Source organism: Chelonia mydas, chromosome 6, assembly GCF_015237465.2.
Source record: "Chelonia mydas isolate rCheMyd1 chromosome 6, rCheMyd1.pri.v2, whole genome shotgun sequence".
Classification (NCBI taxonomy): domain Eukaryota; kingdom Metazoa; phylum Chordata; order Testudines; family Cheloniidae; genus Chelonia; species Chelonia mydas.
This window is the reverse complement of record NC_051246.2, coordinates 45,614,748-45,636,625: the sequence shown is the minus strand read 5'-3', so window position 1 is coordinate 45,636,625 and position 21,878 is coordinate 45,614,748. Positions and strand designations below refer to the sequence as shown.

The 21,878-nt window shown below is 41.4% G+C and overlaps 1 protein-coding gene across 1 annotated transcript in view; it reads right to left on the bottom strand.

Moving 5' to 3' along the window:
- KIF18A (kinesin family member 18A) overlaps positions 1-21,878 on the bottom strand; it is a 107,305-nt gene that overhangs the window by 53,516 nt on the left and 31,911 nt on the right. The window contains exons 7-10 of the mRNA XM_007067912.4: positions 9,984-10,160; positions 9,335-9,409; positions 8,948-9,057; positions 742-904 (exon numbers count right to left, since the gene is read on the bottom strand). Of these exons, the coding sequence (XP_007067974.2) occupies positions 742-904; positions 8,948-9,057; positions 9,335-9,409; positions 9,984-10,160 (525 nt within the window). The remainder of the gene's footprint in view (positions 1-741; positions 905-8,947; positions 9,058-9,334; positions 9,410-9,983; positions 10,161-21,878) is intronic.

Here is a 21,878-nt window from a genome sequence, read left to right as displayed (position 1 = left end):
AGCATGGATATGTTCAGTCTAGTCAGATCTCAAATTCGCAACTGTGAATCACATTTAAATTGAAATATGAGAGATTTTTGCGTTTAACCGCAACATAACTGTCAATACGTTCTTTACTATGTGAAAACATAGTGCACCTCACACCAACACCACATTTTCTGTATTAATGTCAACTGTTAAAATGTTATCTGATTGTCAATACAGCGTACGCTGCACTGTTTTGTCAAAGCCGTACATATGAACTTATGAAAATCAATGCAATTTGCATTTCAACAATGTTAAGCATATGTTTATTGGGAATTACAATTGAATTATACACAGCTTGCAGAACAGGCACAGGTAACAAGCCACAGTTAAAATAAATCATATGGAAGAAAGGAAGTCTAGAACCCTTTTACTTTATGTTAAAATTAAAATTATACAATTTTTGCACTAAAAGCAGATATTCTTAATATCCTATGGTCCTGACTAAAGTAACACATTTGAAAGAATTCAAGTGAGAGAGGAGCCTAAGTTTAATTTAGGCAAGTAACTTAGACGCCTAAGTCCTATTGATCTTTAGTAAGACTTGGGTTCTTAAGGGTCTACATAATTTTTGAAAATGGAATTCAGAAGCTGAAGACACTTGAACACTTAAATACAAAAGGTTAGATAGCTGAACCAGATTAAAAGGTAAAAATTTCAAAACAGAGGTTCCATAAAGTAACATGGCAAAATGAAGTGGTACAAAAAACCACTCACCTTTTCTACTCTCTCTTCAGAGCACATCAACTCAATTTGTTCATGGAATTGTTTCTGGTAATATGTTTTCAAAATGTTCTCTTTAAACCGCATTTCCAGCTTGAGGTATTCCTTTCTGATTTCCTCCCGTTTTATAAACAAACTTTTTAGAATTTCTCGAAATCTACCAGAAATAAGGGACAAGTTAAAAAAAAACTGATTACATATGTAGTCCTTTCATGATGCCTGGTTTACTGTGATACAACAGCAGCAAACAAAATTCCAATTCTGAGCTAAAAAAGTAGATATGGAAAAATAAGGAATCAAAATTAGTAAGTGACCTTAAGAAAAGTTATATTCCTATTTATCTTTCCCAAAATGGTAGTACAAAGAGCAAAGATTCTATAATGCAAATTAAGATCCATACAAAACAAGAGCACATACTCAAGTTTCAAAGGGGATTAAACTATCCTTGTTTAGTTTAGGAAGTCATTAAAAGGGTACATTTGTTTCCCTCTTCCCCCAAACAGCCACTAACACCACTACAGAAGTACTTCATTTTCAATAGGAGTTTACACTATATACAACTCTGATATAAATGAGAGACAACTGACACCCAAGTGCAGAGAATCTAAATTCCAAAGATTTAAATCTTCTCTGGTTTCTTCCTCTCCCCGCAGCTCTCAAGGTTTCAAGCTTTCATTTTAAAATAAAATGCCTTGCTCTTTGATTTGTGAAGCTGATATTTGGATTCAAGCAGATACCAGCCAGACTCTCCTCACACAATGAGCTGTGCTCTAGTATTGCAGAAGGCTTCCCATTTCCTTCTTTACTCAGCACCAGGTACCAGTCTATTCAATAGCTAAGGTGATTGCTTCCGTAAGCACATAATGCCTCCTACAAATATTGCAAAAGGACCCCCTCACCCTTTGCAAATGAAGCCCCACCCACTGTAGGTGTCCCTGTCAACTGTTTAATTCCCTGCAAGATCTCATGCATGCTTTGCAATTGCCTGCAGCTAGTGGACAATGAAACCATACTCAAATGCAGTGAAGGTTTAGGTCCTACTACCTGTGAGGCTGAGGATGGAAAAATAGGGATGGAAGGATGTTTGGGAGAAGGCATCCAATTCTGGGGAAACCTTGATCTCTGGGTAGATCCAGGACCTACTTAGCCTTAGTCCATCACTGTAAACCATTATGTAAATACATTATGAGTCTGCAAAAACTAAAAAATGGGTACTGTTGTACTATTACTCTTAATGGGGGGTGGGATATTTACTCTGGAGTCTAATTATTACCATGTCCTTGCTAACATCATTAACAGATGATAGTCATATATATAAAGCTTATTAATTCAACTAGTATATCTATATCTCTATCTGTCATCTTATCCTATTCATTTGAGAGAACCATAGGAATAGGCTTATAATTTTTGAACATGCAGATATTCCAGATATGAAGTGCCAGCTGTGTTTAGAAATATATAAGGTAAAAGTGACATCTACAGAACTAGCTGCAAAAAAAAAAAAAAAAAAAGAGTGTGGGATTCCTGTGGTGTGGCTGGCTGGATTTTTTTGTTTTCCAATAAAATGTGTTCCATCAACAGCAGTTCCTTTTCATAACCTAAGAATGTTTAAATAACGCTCATGTCTTATTCTACTATTTTATAACCCTAACTAGACCAAATAGAATTAAAGTAAGAACTCCTCTCCACACTGGCAGATATTCAACTACTTTGGCCAAAAATTTTCCAGAGATGGTTATTATTTCTGGATAGTAAGGTATATTTAAAATACATAATTATTTAGTTTAGAGACAAACAAAAACTTAACAAACATAGAATAAATCTCAAAGAAATAAAACATTCCATTGCAGAGGATCAGAGCAGAGGGGCACACAACTCAGAGATGGAACCATTTAACTCAACTGTCCAGTCAAGTATTTTCTAGTCCAGAGGTGGTCAAACTATGGCCTGCGGGCCACATCCAGCCCGCGGGATCCTCCTGCTCAGCCCCTGAGCTCCAGGCCTGGGAGGCTAGTCCCCGGCCCCTCCCCTGCTGTTCTCCCACCCCTGTAGCCTCAGCGTGCCATGCCACCGGCACAATGCTCTGGGCGGCTGGGCACCGCAGTTGCAGAGCCACGGCCTGACCTGGTGCTCTGGGCAGTGCGGCTGTAGCGCCGCCAGCCACCGGTGCTCCAGGCAGCGTGGTAAGGGGTGGGGGGGGGGTCAGAGGGTGGGGAACGGGGGGGTTGGATGGAGCAGCAGGGGGCAGTCAGGGGTACTTGCACTCTACTGGAATAAAGGTGAAAAATCACAATAAGTTATAGTGATTATAAAAGACGTGGGGCCTAAGCTTGTAAAACAGTAACATTTTTAAAAAAAATGTGTATGTCACTAAGGAGCCAGTCTCTTTTCAAAATTTTAATTTTATTGCAGAGTTCAGTGCTCACTGTCAGGCGTATTTAACTGGAACTAGTCACAGTAGTAAGCAGTCTGTTCAGGAGCTTTTGCAGGATTATGTCCCAAAGGTTTGTTGTTGTTTTTTTTTAAAAAACCATAACATATATTTTAGGAGTATTTATTAAAAAAGGATAACTTTAATTTTGTTAGCTTAATGATAAGGTAACATCTAGAAGTTTGGAGTAACTGAGTGACTACAAAAATCACCATCATCAGGCTCTACAACAGCTTCAGACAGTGGCCAGATGTTTTAGAGGGGATGAACAGAATGGGGCAATTTCAAGTGATCCATCCTGTCATCCAGTGTCAGCTTCTGCAAGTTGGAGGTTTAGTGACACCGGAACATGGGTTTGCTTCCTTGACCATCTTGGCTAGTAGCCATTATGGATTGATCCTCCATGAATGTATCTAATTCTCTTTTGGTCTTCAGAACATCCCACAGCACCAAGTTCCACAGGTTGACTTCCTCTTGTTTGTTTTAAACCTGCTGCCTATTAATTTCATTGGGTAGCCCATGGTTCTTGTGTTAGGAGAAGAGGCACAAAGCAAATAGAATCTTACTTTGTACTCATGACTTGTCCTCATTTAATCTTGAGAGATTAATATTATGCAAGTACTGTAATTTAGAGACATAAGTATCCAATTCTGCCTCTAGAGTTTTCCAGCTGAAAGAACAGCAAGGGCCAATTGGAGTAACCCCAGCTGGATAATTCTCAGAAACCTGATTGTGATGGGGTTCTAAAGGGATGGAGCCAAGAAAAAAAAAATGCAGACATTTCTAACCATAGTCTTTTCCTCCCTTGCAGAAGAAGCTGACCTAGGAAAATAGTCCAGATCTTGGGATAACAATTTTTTGATGTTCATTTATTTATTCTCTCTCCCGGGCATACCACATCAAAAGAAGAAATAATAGAACAAGGGTGGCCAAACGTACTGATTCTCCGAGCTGCATATGACTATCTTCAGAAATTTGAGAGCCGAAGCACACCTGCTGGGGCTCCAGCCCCACTACTGCTGAAGCCCTGAGCTCCAGCAGGTGTGCCCAAGACCCTCTTCCCTACTGGGCATAAGCCCTTACCCCACCACCCCACTGCAAGGTCCTGAGCTATTCTTCCCTCCCCAGTCTGGTAGGTGGAGAACGGGGAGTGGCATGGGGGGCTCTGTGAGCCACACTTTAACGGTAAAAGAGCTGCAGTTTGGCCACTACTGTAATAGAACATCACTGAGAGAAACAAAACACCCTCCCTAAAAACAAAATAATTCAATGGAAACTGTGAAAGTTACGGAAACTAAGAAAGCTACAAATATACACAAAATCCAAGAGCTTGCCTCTGAAAACTGGGCCTATACAGTACCTATTATGCAAAAAGAACACTGTCAGGAAAATATTTGGCAGTAGCAACAATTAAGATAGGGTATGCAGATGTTATACAGTCTGACTACCTGCAAAAATAACTTCAGTAAGTGGCTGTACTGAAAGCTAACAAATTAACTGATAGTGGAATACTCTTCCTCTCCTCAGAATAGCTGTCAGCAGCAGTGCAGGCTGGATGGCACCAGAGGCTGGATGGCAAGCAGGAACAGAAGCAGCAGAAGCTAAGGCTATTATTTTAGCCAGAGTTTCACATAATGCCGCTTCCTCAGCTCTCGTCCCCTAACATCCCTACTCTACTTGCGCTACATTGATGATATCTTCACCATCTCGACCCATGGGAAGGAGGCCCTTCAGGAATTCCACCAGGATTTCAACAATTTCCACCCCACCATCAACCTCAGCCTGAACCAGTCCACACAAGAGATACACTTCCTAGACACTACAGTGCTAATAAGCGATGGTCACATAAACACCACCCTATACCGGAAACCGTTATACTTACCTACATGCCTCCAGCTTTCATCCAGACCACATCACACGATCCACTGTCTACAGCCAAGCTCTAAGATACAACCGCATTTGCTCCAATGCTCAGACAGAGACAAACACCTACAGGATCTCTGTTAAGTGTTCTTAAAACTACAATATCCACCTAGTGAAGTTAAAAAACAGATTGACAGAGCCAGACGGGTACTCAGAAGTCACCTACTACAGGACAGGCCCAACAAAGAAAGTAACAGAATGCCACTAGCCATCACCTTCAGCCCCCAACTAAAACCTCTCCAGTGCATCATCAAGGATCTACAACCTATCCTGAAGGATGATCCCTTACTCTCTCAGACCTTGGGAGGCAGGCCAGTCCTCACTTACAGACAGCCCCCCAACCTGAAGCAAATACTCACCAGCAACTACCCACCACTCAACAAAAACACTAACCCAGGAACCAAACCCTGCAACAAACCCCGGTGCCAACTCTATTTGCATATTCAAGGGACACCATCATGGAACTGAACCACATCAGCCACACCATCAGGGGCTTGTTCATCGCACATCTACCAATGTGATATATGCCATCGTGCGCCAACAATGCCCCTCTGCCATGTATATTGGCCAAATGGGCCAGTCTCTATGCAAAAGAATAAATGGACACAAATCTGACATCAGGAATTACAACATTAAAAATCAGTAGGAGAACACTTCAACCTCTCTGTTCATTCAATAACAGGCTTAAAAGTGGCAATTCTTCAATAAAAAAAACCTTCAAAAACAGACTCCAACGTGAAACTGCAGAACTGGAATTAATTTGCAAACTGGACACCATCAAATTAGGCCTGAATAAAGACTGGGAGTGGATGAGTCCTTACAAAAACCTAATTTTACCATACTAATTTTCCCCTACTGTTATTCACACCTTCTTGTCAACTGTTTGAAATGGACCACCCTCATTACCACTTCAAAAGTGATTTTTACTCCCTTGGTATTCTACTGTTAATTGTCTCGTTAGACTGACCTCCCCCCACATGGTAAGGCAACTCCCATCTTTTCATGTACTATGTATAAATATACCTGCTACTGTATTTTCCACTCCATGCATCTGATGAATTGGGTTCTAGCCCACGAAAGCTTATGCCTAAATAAATTTGTTAGTCTCTGAGGTGCCCACAAGGACTCCTCGTTGTTTTTGGTAACACAAATAATCAAACAATGAAGTTTGATATCTTAGCACATGTTCCCAGATTCTAAAATATAAACAGAGCCTTACAAAATTATTAGTACAAAGAAAAAAAAATAGACCACTTCATGTAAAATACTAGTTTGTCCAGAAATTTACACCACATTCCAGTCTTTTAAATAACTAGATCTTGACCAGTTTCTCTGTACTTTTGACAGAATCTCAATAATTGTTACTGTATGTTACTGTGTAAGAAATTTAACATTTCATAGCTCTATGAGGTCATCTAGAGCAGCTTCCTACTAAGGCAGGATTGTAGTACATTTTTGGAGATTTTTGCCCAGCCTAATTGCCAAAATCCCATAGAATGGGCTTCAGGTACTTCCCCTGGAAGACTATGCAACACCCTAATAGATTTGTCAGGAAACTTTTCCTGACACTGTGCCTAAGTTTTCCATTTCCCAATTTCATTCTATTGCTCCTAGCTCAACACAAAACTGTACCATCCCAAATAATTCCACTCTGTTCTTGGTGTTTATAAATGTCTGATGTTCCCACACACTATGTCTTGCTAAGTTAGCCAAACTGTCAATGTATGGCTATTTAGTTATTTATGTTTTTCTTTTTGAGTCCATTTCTCTAGCTTGTGGATTGTTTGCGTTACTCCTCTCTGAATTCTCCGCAGTCTCAATATTTTTCCTGATAAAATGGTGCCCAGAACTGAGTAATCCTCTCCCTACTCCATGAATCCTCTGTATGGTGCTCAGAATTACATTAGCAAAAATGACCAGTGCATCACCTTGCAAACACCATCTAATTTGTTATCCACTATGAGACTTAGGTATGCTTCAGCATTACTCCAGGATAGTTTTCCATCTATTGACCAATGTTTTCAGACCTTTATCCTCCCATTTTATAGGGACCTTTGTGAAATCTTAAAGTGAGTAGGCAAAATTGACACATGGCTTAGAATCACTTTACAGCAGGAATAAAATCAATATATATCTGACTCAACCAAAGATAGGGAAAGCAATCTTATAGAATCAGCATTACATTACAGAATTAGTGAAACTGCATTTTGTGAAGTTTTAGTTTCACCATATACACCATAATCAAGTACTTTAATTAAAACATTTAGATTCAAGGGGTCTATTTTTATGCATTCCAAGTATATTTGTGAGATTTTCCCAATATATTTGTCTTTCAATATTAGGGAAGAACTCCATTACACTATATGAATCCTTGGCTAGGAAAAAAAATTGTGTATTAGTGTCCTGCTTTTAACAGGACAACAGTATCTCCCCCAAGATATATCAGTAGTTAAAAAGATAAATTACCTGACAGTTTATTGAACTTCAGTAGCTCCAACATACATAAATCACAGATAATGCAAACTGAACAAATTGTTAAAAAAAAAAAAGATTGCATACAAGATAAACATTTTAAAATAAATGCTCAATGGTGAAGTTCAGATTTTTGTAAAGCTCAGCGCTCAACGGTAAACAAACACTGCTGACCAGAGTAAATAGCCACACTTTTGTCAGACTGATAAATATTTAATAGGAAAATATCTACAGATCTCAGAACTTTGCCATTTCCCCCCCAAAATGCTGATGTACGTGAACTGAGTGGGTACCTTGACTTCCACAGAACTCTTATAGTGTTTTACCCAATAATTTAGCTAGATAGTTAAAGCATCAAATGCTTAAGTCTTCTGTTTTCCTTTTAAAAAGAGACAATCAGTCGTCAAGATTTTTTCAGAAAACTTTTTATTTTTCAATGCATTTCTGAATGCATTTCATGTTCCATTAGAAACAAAGAGAATGAGAAACCGGGTAAAATCAATTTGTGCTTTTCTATTTGGCCACTAATCAGTAAGCAGACCAATGTCCTTTTTAGGATTCCAGGAGTGTAGTGGTTTTTTTTTTTTTTTTTTGGTTATTGTTTAGCCACACAATTTAAGAAGGATTTTCAGTTAATATGTCGCACTTTTTCATCTTTTACACACTTTACAAGTATTTCTTAATTTATACAACGTCTCAATCAAGTATCTCCATTTTACAGGCTTATTAAAAGGTTCAACTATCTGCTTTTTTTTTTTTTTTTTTTTTTTTGCTGTATAGTGTGCATGGTTTCTGAACCTTTAAATAGAAAGCTCAATATAATGAAAATTTATACCCTGTTGCTACTTGCTTTTGCTGAAGCACTAACTCCAGTCTAGCAGTTAAACTTTTTTTTTTTTTTAAAACAGGAAAAACTAGATTGTTCCTTTACAGTAGTGTTTTTGCAATCAGATTATAATAAATGGAAGATATGTCCTTTAATATATAGCTTTAGGAAGCTCATATGCCCATGTTGAAATTTAATAGCTGAAAGTTTATCATTGAATAGGAAGTAAAAAAAAAAAAAAAATAATAATAATGTTCATTAAGGTCACCAACTGATATTTTTCCTGCCATTAAGTTAAAGTTCTGTAGTAGAGTCAAGAGAGACCAATTACAAAGAGTCTGTCCTGAGATTTGTTTTATTTTAAATCCCTCCACCCAGATGTACTGTAAAACAATATTGAGTATAATGTCACATCTACCCTAGAGGGATCAACATGAACCAAGCTGAAACAAAGATTTTTTTTAAAAAGTATAGAACTGATTTTACAAGGCTATGGTAAAATTCTGGAAACCTAAATTTGTGAAAATGAGACCTTAATATGATGTTACCTTTGAATTTCCACTTGCTGCTGGTTTGAAAGAACACTTGTACCATGCTTTTCAGGAATGGCTGCTTTTTCTTCTTCATATGCTCTCAGTTTCTCTTTCAGCATTATGATCTGAAAAATGAGGACAATATGTTTGGATTGTAATACAAAGCTTGCCTTGTGTAACTTATTTTTCACCATCTTTCTGTGCCTCTCGTCTTGCAAGAGGCATTTTTAAATTAACAGTTAGGAATACCCCCCTAAATAGAACATGGAAACATGTGCTCCTTAGGAATACTACAGAGACATGGTAAGACAAATCTTACCCAACACTTTCATTCATTATACACTTTCTGCTTATACCTCAGTGACATTAGTATAGTAATTACAGTGATTAAGACGGACATACCTCTTTCTTTTGTTCATTGCAAATCTTAACATATTGACTTATATGACTGTCCAAACTAACAACATTGCTTTTCAACTGTTAAGGAAAAGAGAAAGTTAAATTTTAACAACATTCTTTATGATACATCATACACACTAAGTGCATTAGATAGAAATATCACTAATTACACTTGAACTGTATTACAGGAAGAGACAAAAGTATGTTGTTAGATCAGACTGGAAGCCAGAAGACCGTGGTTCTATTCCTAATTCTGCCAGTGGTTACGGGCACGGTCTGCATGACCAAGGGCACATGTTTCACAAACATAGAAAATTGGGGATAATGATACCTAACTACCTTTGTAAAATGCATTGAGATCTAGGATTTCCCTGGTTTGCATTCTTGAAGACTAGCTTTGGCATTTACCTTAAAAATATGATATTTGATTTCTAATGTAGCTCATCTTAAAAATATTTAAGAAGTGGAAAATATAAATAAGAAAATAAAGGATATTAGACTACATGATTAAACAGAATTTTGATGCAAAAGTCAAGTAAATTGTAAGTTACATGGTTCTCTAGACACGTAACTGCTTCATTCTTTTAATCCTATGCTATTTTAATTTTGTAGACTCCAATACTTGCAAAATAAGTTGTATAAATTTACTTACAGAAGATTTAATATCTTTTGCTCGGTTTGCATACTTAAGAGTGTTGTAAGTGTCATCATAGAACATAGAAGAAGGACTAACAGCAGCTATCATTATCGTTCGACAATTCCCTCCAAGAGAATCTTTCAATAAACGAGTAAGCTTGCTGTTACGATAAGGAATGTGTTGTTTCTTGCTCTGGAAATAAAAAGTGACAAGTGTTTTTATGGAAGTTAGTATATTTGACCTACCTTAAAAGTCTCTTTCAAAACTTAATAATCCCACGAAGACAATAGTACATTCATTAGTAGCAAGTGATAAAGCCTTGTAATCTTTCACTTCCATTAGTAATCTTCCTCCAAACCACACCCCCTACCCAGATCACACTGTCCACTTCAAATCTTTCCCCACAAAAATTAAGAATTAGTGCATTTATTGAAATTTTTGAAAAAGTTAGCAATTTGGTTTCTATATCCTAGATAGCGGAGAATGGTGATTTTTGTAATGCAGACAGCCTTGTACTGGCACAGAAAATGGACTAGGGTAGAATCTCTATCATCTATATTGAAAACAAACAAACAAAAACGGTTACCTACCTCTCAGAACAGTTGTTCTTCGAGATGTGTTGCTCATGTCCATTCCAAAATAGGTGTACACGTGCTGCGTGCACAGTTGTCAGAAGGTTTTTCCCCTAGCGGTACCTGTTGGGTCGGCTGTGGAGCCCCCTAGATTCACGCCTTCAAGGCGGTGTATATAGGTCCCTGCCAACCCACCGCCTTTCAGTTCCTTCTTGCTGGATACTCTGACAGAGGGGAGGCGGGTGGGTCTTCAAATGGACATGAACATCACATCTCGAAGAACAACAGTTACGAGAGGTAAGTAACAGTTTTTTCTTATTCTTTGAGCGATTGCTCATTGTGACAGGGTCGGGCCAGATGGCTATAGAAGAGTAATAGAAGGCAGATATATTAGCCCCAAGCTAAGTAGGTCCCCTTTCCCTGGGTAAGGTAACAGGGAAGGTTCCAGAACAATCAGGAACCTTCTGGAGACAGTTAAGACAGACAGGCTGATTAGAACACCTGCAGCCAATCAAGAAGCTACTAGAATCAATTAAGGCAGGCTAATCAGGGCACCTGGGTTTTAAAAAGGAGCTCACTTCACTTTGTGGTTTGCGTGTGAGGAGCTGGGAGCAAGAGGCACTAGGAGCTGAGAGTGAGAATGCGGACTGTTGGAGGACTGAGGTGTACAAGCATTATCAGACACAGGAGCAAGGTCCTATGGTGAGGATAAAGAAGGTGTTGGGAGGAGGCCATGGGGAAGTAGCCCAGGGAGCTGTAGCTGTCGCACAGCTGTTCCAAGTGGCACTCTAGACAGCTGCATTCCAGAGGGCCCTGGGCTGGAACCCGGAGTAGAGGGCGGGCCCGGGTTCCCCCCAAATCCTCCCAACTCCTGGTCAGACACAGGAGGAGTCAACCTGGACTGTGGGTTCAGAAAAACGGCTACGCTGAAGGCTGCTGTGAAGCTCCAAGGTGAGCAAATCCGCCAATAAGTGCAAGACCCACCAAGGTAGAGCAGGAACTTTGTCACATCATGTAGATTTCAAGTAGGTGACTCCCAAGTATTACCTAGAAGGCGAGGTTGGAGCTTATGGAATCACTGATTGTAGCGCAGCTTTTGGCAGAGCGGTATCATCTCTGGTCTGCAGTGTAATTGCGTAGTGGGCTGTAAAGGTGTGGACTGACGACCAAATCGATGCCCTGCAGAGGTCTTGGATAGGAATTTGTGCCAGGAATGCAGCTTAGGATACCTGTGCCCCTGTGGAGTGTGGTATCAGTGCAGGGGCAGGTATCTTTGCCAAATCATAGCACGCCTGGATACAGGACGTGATCCAAGAAGATATCTTTTGGGATGAGACTCGAAGCCCCTTCATGCGCTCTGCGATTGCAATGAAGAGTTGCACTGATTTTCGAAATGGCTTTGTTCTTTTAATTTAGAAGGCTAATGCTCACCTGACATCCAGGGAGTGGAGCATTCGTTCCCTGTTGCTAGCGTGCAGCTTAGGAAGGAACATAGGAAGAAAAATGTCCTGGTTCACATGGAATTGTGAAACTACGTTCAGGAGGAAGGACGGGGGCGGTCGCAACTGCACCTTGTCCTTATAGAAGACCTTGTATGGGGGCTCGGAGGTTAAGGTCTTAAGCTCAGACACCCTCCTAGCTGAAGTTATAGCTGCCAAGAACGCTACTTTCCAGGAAAGGTAGAGGAGAGAGCATGTTACTAAAGGCTTGAAAGGAGGTCCCATCAGTCTAGAGAGCAAAAGGTTGAGATACCATGAGGGAATTGGCTGTTTTACCTGAGGGTAGAGACTATCTAATCCCTTGAGGAAGCAGTCCACCATGGAGTTCGTGAAAACTGAGTGACCAGGCAAATGGGGGTGGAAAGTTGAGATAGCTGCCAGGTGCACTTTTATTGATGATACCAACAGACCTTCCCATTTTAGGTGCAGCAAATAGTCCAGGATAAAAGGAATCGATGACTGTAAGGGTGGAGTGTGTTTTTGTAATGCCAAATGGAGAATCTTTTCCACTTGGCCAGATAGGTGGCCCTAGGGGATGGCTTCCTGCTGCTAAGAAGGACCTCTCTAATAGGGTCTGAGCATGTGAGCTCCGAGGGGTTTAACCACGGAGTTTCTATGCCGTGAGATGGAGACACTTCAGATTGGGATGCTAGACACAGCCATGGCCCTGGGTGATTAAGTCTCGGATCAGGGGCAAGGTTATAGGCGTGTCCACTGACAGGTCTAGAAATGTGATGAAGCACTGCTGGCGAGGCCACACTGGTGTTATTTAGATCATTGATTCTCCCTCCCTTCTGACCTTCAGCAGGACCTTCTGTACAAGCGGGAAGGGCGGAAAAGAGTAGAGTAGATAGCCCCTCCCTGCTGCCATGGTATGGGCTGCCGAGTCTAAGGAGACCTGTAAGGAGGTCCTTGCTATGACCTTGCGTTCCTCCAAGACAGCAGCAAATTCAGAGCAGGAGTCTGCTGGAAGAAGCTCTTTACATTTGGACAACGTGTTCCAGGAATTAAAACTATAGAGGCTGAGGACTGCCTGCTGGTTTGGAACTTGAAGCTGGAGTCCACCGGGAGAGTATACCTTCCTAACAAAGAGATCCAGTTTCTTAGCCACCTTGGACTTAGTGGTCAGTCTCAGCTGTTCCCGTCTTTCCTTCTTGTTGGCCGCCTCCACCACCAGCGTGTTTGGCTGAGGGTGAGTGAACAAGTACTCAATCTTTTGAAGGCACAAAGTACTTCCTCTCCCCACCCACCCTTTTGTCATGCAGGGGAAAAGAGGCAGGCATTTGTCACAACACTTTTGTAGTGTTATTGACTGTTAATGAGGGGCAAAGCCACCCTTAAGGGACCCTTGGGCACCAGAATATCAACCAAGGGCTCGGTCTCCTCTGCCACCTCCTCTGCCTGCATGCCCAAATTTTGAGCCACCCTTCTAATCAGCTCCTGGTGGGCTCTGTTGTCCCTGGCTGGTAGTGTGGTGGATGTGTCTGCCCCGGCTTCATCAGGAAAAGAGGAGGAAGATGCCCGCTGGGGCACTGGGTCTTTCTGCCTCTCTGGTTCACAGGGATCCCCTTGCACTGAAGTGCCCTGTGTGATGGCAGGAGCGGTGCTGGCCTCTGTGCCCGTCTTATTCCGGCCCCAGCTCCTGCCCCTATTTCGGTGCTGACCTACGTGCCCAACTTGAGTCCACGCGGAGGTTCACAGGCAACAAATACTGATTAAAACCACAGACAAAGATCTGGCCTTTGGACTTGGTGGTAGGCCCACGGGGTCCAGAAGGGCCACTGAGCCAGTGCCTGCCACTGTGGTGGCCATGCCATTATAGGCAAAGGCTGCCCTTCCTCCTGTCTGGAGCAGTGCCACGAGCGGTGCCAGCTTCGCCTAGAGGTGTATGATTCGCCTCTGATGAGGACTCCAAGCTCAGTGACCAAGCGGTGCCGAGTGAGATGATGCCGGGGAGCGGTGTTGGGGTGAGGATGAACGGTGCTGCATCATCGCTGGCTTGCTCTTAGAGGGCATGGTGCCTCTCTGTGGTGGTGCTGGATGGGGTCTGCACTGTCATTGCTATGAGGTCTCTGGCAGCCTCAAAAGGTGTCTGGTGTGGAGGGGAGGTCTAAATCCTCCTCTCGACCCTCCCGCACCAGGGAGTCCATTAGAACCATACTCGACAGACCTTCCTGTGAAGCCAGAGTCAATGGTGCCAGCTGAGTAGGAGCTGGAGCAGGGTGGGACGCACCTGTTGGTGCATCCTCGTACCACTGATTTAGTGGGAGAGCAACCTCTGTCGCACAAAAAGAAGAGGTCTGACACCAGCAAATGGGTGCTCTCACCAAAGGAGGTCTTCAGCACTGGGGACTCGTGGTGCCGAGGGTCCCTGGAGCCCAAATTCTTTCTCGGTGTGTGGCCTGTTACCGAGGCTAGTGCGCTGCACACCGAAGTACTGGGCTTGGGGTCAGATGCTCCCGAAGCTGGCTGGGGATGGAGGGCTGAGTCCATGAGGAGCCATTTCATCCTGAAGTCCCTCTCCTTTTTTGCCTTTGGGCAGAAGCCTCTGCAGATTTTACACTTCTCAGTCTGATGGGCTTCCCCCAAAGACTTTAAACAGGAGTTGTGTGGGTCTCCGTTTGGCATGGATTTTAGACAGGACCTACATGGCTGAAACCCTTGAGACCAAGGCTTGCCCCAGTCCCTGGGAGGAGAAACAGTGTGGGAAAAACCCCAATTGAAACATATCTAAGATAACCAAAAACTTCTTGACTAACTAATACTAAGTTTTTAACTATTTACAGGGTCAACAAGAAAGAGTCCACTAGGGGATCATTTGCAGTAGCAAGAAAGCTGCTCAAATGACCATAACTAATGGTAAGAAGGAACTGAAGAGGCTGCGGGTCGGCAAGGACATATATACACCATCTTGAAGGCGCGACTCCAGGGGGCTCCCCAGTCAACCTGATGGGTACCGCTAGGGGAAAACTGTCCAACGACCGTGCATGTGGTGCATGCACACCTACTTGGAATCGAGATGAGCCATCACTCAAAGAAGAAACTTTTCACAATACCCACTGAATCGCTATCAGATGATAAGAGTGTAGCTACTAAGGACCTCATCCTGCACCAAATAAATCCACAGGGTAAGATTCCCATAGACACAGGACCCAAATGCTCACAGGCCCTTGTAGCCTTAGAGATTTGGTGGCTTTGTCTGGGCCAGCAAGGGAATAAAACCCTAAACCTCTTCCACTCCTCCTTCTGGGCTTGAGGAGAGCTCTGTGGCTGAAGGATGCAGCATATGTTTATTGGCTCCTGTACATCCAAGAGGACTTATAACCATTCTCCCTGCCCAGGGCTATTCCATGCTAGGAAGGAATGCTCCCCACTCATGGGGGTTAGAGTAAAACCGGATTTTTTAGACCTTGCTAAAGGCATCATGCTAGTCATCTTTTGAGGACTGGGAAAGGAATATTTCCCAGATCAGTTTGGCAGTGAGAAAATGTGGGATTTTTCACCTTCCTCTCAGCAGTTCAGGGACCCATGGGTAGGTTAAGTTTTAAAATCCATTTTGTCACAACATAGCAGGTTCCCTGTGCACATTCTCATTCAATAGCACCTGATAAACCAGAATATTAAACATTTTAGAAGAATGCTAGGGCTTCCGTTGTCTGGTACAGCAAGGAAACAACCCCTTCTCTCCTCCCGCCACCCTTGTATGAGGGCAGTCGGGTCCCCATCAACAGTACTGGTACTAGGTTAACTGGGTGGGGGGCGAACAGCCTTCTGCCATGTGGTATGAGTTACAAGGAAAGATAACTTGCAATGGATAAGTTATTGTTAGCTAGTTTCCAGATGTGTGACAAAGTTGTGGCCCAGTTAACCATATTTCTGGTGTCTAGTCTTTTTTTCTTGCAGTACTTAGGACAACACTGGGCAACAATTTAAACCAGTGATTCAATTATCAATCCCACACCCGGATCCATCCAGTCCTTTTAAAGCTGACATTTAAGTGGAAAAATCTTAGCTATATTTGTTTTCACTAGATTACTCTTCTTTGAGATGATCACAGTGACAAAATGATGGAAATGTTTACTCCCTGGGGTTGGGAAAAAAAAACAGTCAAGGAACTCTTCAAAGTAGAGAATGGGGCTTTGGACAGAGTATGCAGCAGGTTGACTTTCATTTCAAGACAACTCAGAGTCAATAGCTGAGAACACCACAGTGACTTTGTATATTGCTTCAGCGTGAAGTGCTTTGTAGTTTAAAGCTATACTGATTTCTTTTCAGGAGTCCTAGTTTGGCTATAGTAAAGGGGAGAACTTTGAACAAGGTTTAAAGAGGGCAGGTGACAAAAGTCCACAGGCATGTAATAAAAAAAGGTAACCTGGAGAGAGGGCTACATGTGTGGGGGTGGGGGTTGGAAGTGGGAAGGACATGGAAATTTTCAATAGGGCCATAGGAACAACAAAAGTGAAATAAATGGGGGAATCTGCTCAAAACCTTCACGTCTATACACAAATGCAAGGAGTATTGAGAATAAACAGGAAGAACTGGAAGTATTAGTCCATAAGCTGAATGATGACTTAATCGGCATCAGAGACTTGATAGGAAAAGTCTCATGACTGGAATATTGATAGAGAAGGCTACAGCTTGCTCTGGCAGGGCAGGTAGGATAAAAAGGGAAGTGCTGATGCAGTTTATATCAAGAATATATACATTTGTTCTGAGGTCCAGAAAGAGTTGAGAGGCAGACCAGTTGAAAGTCTCTGGGTAAAGATAAAAAAAGGAGCTGCATCATGGTAGTGGTCTACTATAGACCACCAAATCAGGAAGAGGAGGTGGACAAGGCAATTCTAGAACAAACAACAGAAATCTCCAAAAGCACAAGACCTGGTAGTAATGGGAGACTTTTCCAACAGATATCTGGGTAGTTAAAGTAATATGGCAAAACACAAGATTTCCAGTAAGATCTTGTATATATTAGGGACAACTTTTTGTTTCAGGAAGGGGAGTAAGTAACGAGTAGGAGAGCCGTTTTAGATTTGATTCTGACCAACAGGGAGGAATTGGTAGCAAATCTGAAAATAGAAGGTAATTTGGGTGAAGATGATCATGAAATGTTAGATTTTATAATTCTAAGGAAAGGAAAGCATGAGAGCAACAGAAAGAGTTTGTTAAAGTCTGTTGTCCTCAGAGAACTGGTAGGTAAGGTCCGATGGGAAGAAAATCTAAGGGAAAAAGTCATTCAGGAAAGCTGGCAGTTTCTCAAGGAGACGTTATTAAAAGGTACAACTGCAAACTATCCTGGTGCAAAGGAAAGATAGGAAAAAAAATAGGAAAAGGCCAATAGGGCTTCATCAGTAGCTCTTTAATGACCTGAAAATCATAAAGGAATCCTACAAAAAGTGGGAACATGGACGAATTGCTAAGGAGGAGCACAAAAGAATAGTAAAATCATGTAGGGACAAAATCAGAAAGGTTAAGACACAAGATACATAGCAAGCGACATAAAAGTCAGTAAGAAGCGGTTCTTTAAATATATTAGGTGCAAGAGAAAGATGAGATACACCAAGTTCTCTACTTAGACGGGAAGGAAACCTAATAACTGATGACAGAGTGCTTAAAGCCTATTTTGCTTCATTCGTCACTGAAAAGGTTAATGGTGACCAGATAGTTAACACAATTAATATTAACAAGGGGGAAGGAATGCAAACCAAAACAGGGAAAGAACAGGCTAAAGAATATTTAGATAAGTTGGATGTACTCAAGTTGGTAAAGCCTGATAATTTAAGTACCCTAGGATAAAAGTAAGGAACTAGCTGAAGTAATTTTGGAAGCATTAGCAACTATATTTGCAAACTCATGGAGGACAGGTGAGTTTCCAGAAGACTGGGGAAGGGAAAACATAAAACCTATCATTAGAAAGGGAAACAAGGAGAACTCAAGGAATTATAGATCGAACAGTCTGACTTCAATAGTTGCAGAGCAACTGGAAAAATTAAACAATCAATTTGTAAGCACCTAGGGGATAACAGGATTATAAGGAATAGCTAGCATACATTTGTCAAAAACAAATTATGACAAATCAACATAATTTCCTCATTTGACAGGGTTACTGGCCAAGTGGAAGGGGGTGGGGGGAGCGGAGCAGTAACATGATATATCTTGATTTTAGTAAAGCTTTTAACACAGTCCCACATGACATTTTCATAAACAAACTACAGAAATGTGATCTAGATGAAAATTACTGTAAAGATGGGTGTATAACTGGTTGAAAGACTGTAGTTGAAGAGTAGTTACCAATGATTTGCTGTCAAACTGGGAGGGTATATCTAGTGAGGCCCCCCAGGTCTGTCCTGAGCCCAGTACTATTGAATATTTTCATTAAATGACTTGGATAACAGAGGGGGGAATGCTTATAAAATTTGCAGATGACACCAAGCGGGGGTGGGTTGCAAGCACTTTGGAAAACAGGAGTAGAATTCAAAACAAACTCAACAAATTGGAGTCTGAACGCAACAAGATGAAATTCATAAAAAAGTACTATATTTCGGAAGGAAAAAAAAATCAAATTGAGAACTACAAAATGGGTAATAACTGCCTAGATGGTAATACTGCTGAAGAGGATCTGGGGGTCACAGTGAATCACAAACTGAATACGAGTCAACGATGTGATGCAGCTATGAAAAAGGCTAATGCATTCTGGGGTGTATTAACTGGAGTGTTTACGTAAGACAAAGGAGGTAATTGCCCAGCTCTCCTCGGCACTGGTGAAGCCTCAGCTGGAGTATTATGTCCAATTCTGGGCATCAAACTTTAGGGAAAATGTGGACAAATTGGAAAGAGTCCAGAGAAGAGTAATAAAAATTATATAAAAGGTTTAGAAAACCTAATTTATGAGGAAGGAACTGGGCATATTTAGTCTTGAGAAAAGATGACTGAAGGAGGATCAGATAGCAGTCTTCAATACGTAAAGGGCTGTTATAAAGAGGATGGGGTCAACTGTTTTTCATGTCCACTGAAAGTAGCAATGGACTAAATCTGCAGCAAATGAGATTTAGGTTCAATATAATTAAAAAGGTTTTCATAGTAAGAGTAGCTAAGCCCTGGAACAGGCTTCCAAGTGAGGTTGTCAAATCCCCATAATTGGAGATTTTTAAGAACAAGTTGGACAAACCCCTGTAATGGATTGTCTAGGTTTACTTGGTCCTGTCTCAGGGCATGGGTTGGACTTGATGACTTCTCAAGGTCCCATCTAGCCTTACATTTCCACAATCCTATGACATGTGAGGCAGAGATTGTTTTTTATGATTGTCCTCTACAATAGAAGGGATGTCCTAACCAGTCTCTCAGTTAGCAGGGATCTACTCCTTCCTGCTTCTCCATTGCTATTGCAGTTGCCTGCTTCTAACAAGCCTCCAGAAGGCTCTTCAAAAATTATCTAGCAATGCATTTTATACTATGAAGCGTAAGCAAAAGGGAGGCATTTTCCCCTTTCCAGATAAAGTGCAGCTGCTGTAAGTACTCATGATGGGAAGACACAAAGTGCACTTTTAATGTGGAACCTGAACACATAGTGCAAGCAGCAGTGTTAAAAATGTAATAGTTGTTATTTTAATACAGAAAACTGAAATATTTTATTATGGAATATTCTGTAACCCTGTGATAAAGTGATGACCAAAATCCAGTGCAACTAAGACAGACATCAGCTGAAACAATGTTTAGTTTTTCTTCCTTCACAAGTTTCCTGCTGGCTAATTCCATAACTAATACAAAAGAGTGAGATGAAGTAATTAGTGCGATAGGCTAATGCTAATACTTTGCAAACACTTAACTATAAGAGAATTATGAAAAAGCCCTAACAGTGTGAAAATATTGAGTTGGAGCATCAGGACTGCAGCTTAACGGGTGACAGTACAGGAATCACAAAGACAGCAAGAGGCACTTCAGCTTCAAAAAGATTGATGCCACAGCTGTGCATTTATGACTACAACAGAAGTTATTCTTTTGAGGTCTTCCATTAAATATGCATTTTAGGCTTTTTTCAGGACTGCAGTTATGCAATAAATACCATCACTTAGATTATCAACTTTATTATTTAAAAATATCATGAGAGTTTGCTTAAACATAAGAAAAGATTTTGGGGATTGTTCACTTCTGAAAGTGAATGAAAGTGGTTAGATAAGTTATTATTAAAGATATTAAATATAATTAGGTAAGCACCAATAGAGTGTTTGGCATTGTACAGGATCCAACTAGCTCCTGCCCCATTATGAGTACACTTACAATCTAAGACCCAAGGTAGGTGAAGTAACATCATCAGGTCTAGATCTGGGGAAGAGCTCTGGATGGCTCGAAAGTGTGTCTCTCTCACCAACAGAATTTGGTCCAATAAAAGATATGACCTCACCCACTTTTTGTCTCTAACATCCTGGGACCGACACAGCTACAGCTATGCTGGATACAATCTAAGAACCAGACATATAAGACTAGATAATACCTAGCTCTTAATACAGCACTTTTCATGACTACATCTTAAAGTGAATTCAGAGCCCTAAAGAAGATAGAAAAATAAAACAAAACTTGAACTCTCATTAGAATTAGTTTTCCCTGATTTCACTCAATGTAATAATGAAGTGGACAAAACTATTTTAAAAACTTTTTATAGATAACGAGGAAGAAACAAGTATATTAGAGTCATCTGAAGGAGGACAGCAGAGGTCTAGCGTATTAGACATGTGGCGCAAATATGTACTCGGCACAACTCAACCATTCCGCCACTGCTGCTATCCATGCAACAGTGGCTACAATGCTATTTATACACATGCTAGCTTAATGAAAGCTAGTGTGAGCATGTGTATGTGAGCAGGGGAATCACAGCCCTAGCTTGAAGTGTTATTCCTGCAAGAATTCTGTGCCACTGCACATGTAGAATTTGCATAGAAATTAATGGGTTTTGGGCAGAATTTCCTTTTCCTCCACAGAAATGGGCTGCAGAACTGCTGGCTGCCACTAGGGACTACTGGACCCAGCAGAGCCCAGCTCACACGTAGAAGACACCGCTGGGGGAACAGGGAGGGAGCTGGAGGATTCGGAACTGCTGCAGGTCTCAGCATGCCCTGAAGGAAGGAGGCGGCCTGCAGCAAACTCCATACAAGCCTGGGACCCAGCATCACGCTGTTTCTCCCTCTGGATCCGTGGGCTCTTGGTGTGTGCATGCGCGAATGTCTGGGCTGGGGGCCTGCAGCTGGGGTCTGGGTGGGGAGGAAGTAGGGGGTGCATGCGAGTGATTGGCCTGGAGGTGTGTAGCTGGGCTTGGGGGATAAAGAGTGCAGATTTCTGGTCCCCCTTCTGGATTCCGGGGGGAGGAAATGGATTGTCATAGGGGTTTCCTTAACTCTCTACTCCTGGAGGAATTTTTTTTGTCTCTGTATTGTTATAGACATAGTGCTGATAGGTATTTTGAAATAAATTACCAAAATAATTGAAACTGGTGTGATTATATAGTGTTATTTTGACAAATAAAATGTGCAAAATTTTAAAATATTGTACAAAGAATTCCCCCAGCAGTAAAGTGTAGAAATAGCTATAGGGAGCAAGAAGGAGCTGGAGGAGGGATGTAAAGAGAGAAGTGACATGGCTTTACTGGTAGATAAGGAAGAACTTTAACAGCTGCATTATGTACTTTAGAGGAGTGATCTGGGTTTTAGGGAGTCCAGAGAGGAGGAGGGGTTACAGTAATCAAGTCAAGAGATGTTTAGACAACAGGACAAAAAAGAATGGTAAATTTTAAAAATGTTGAATAGAAAGAAAAGACAAGATGAGGTGTCAGGCTGGAGAGAAATTGGAAT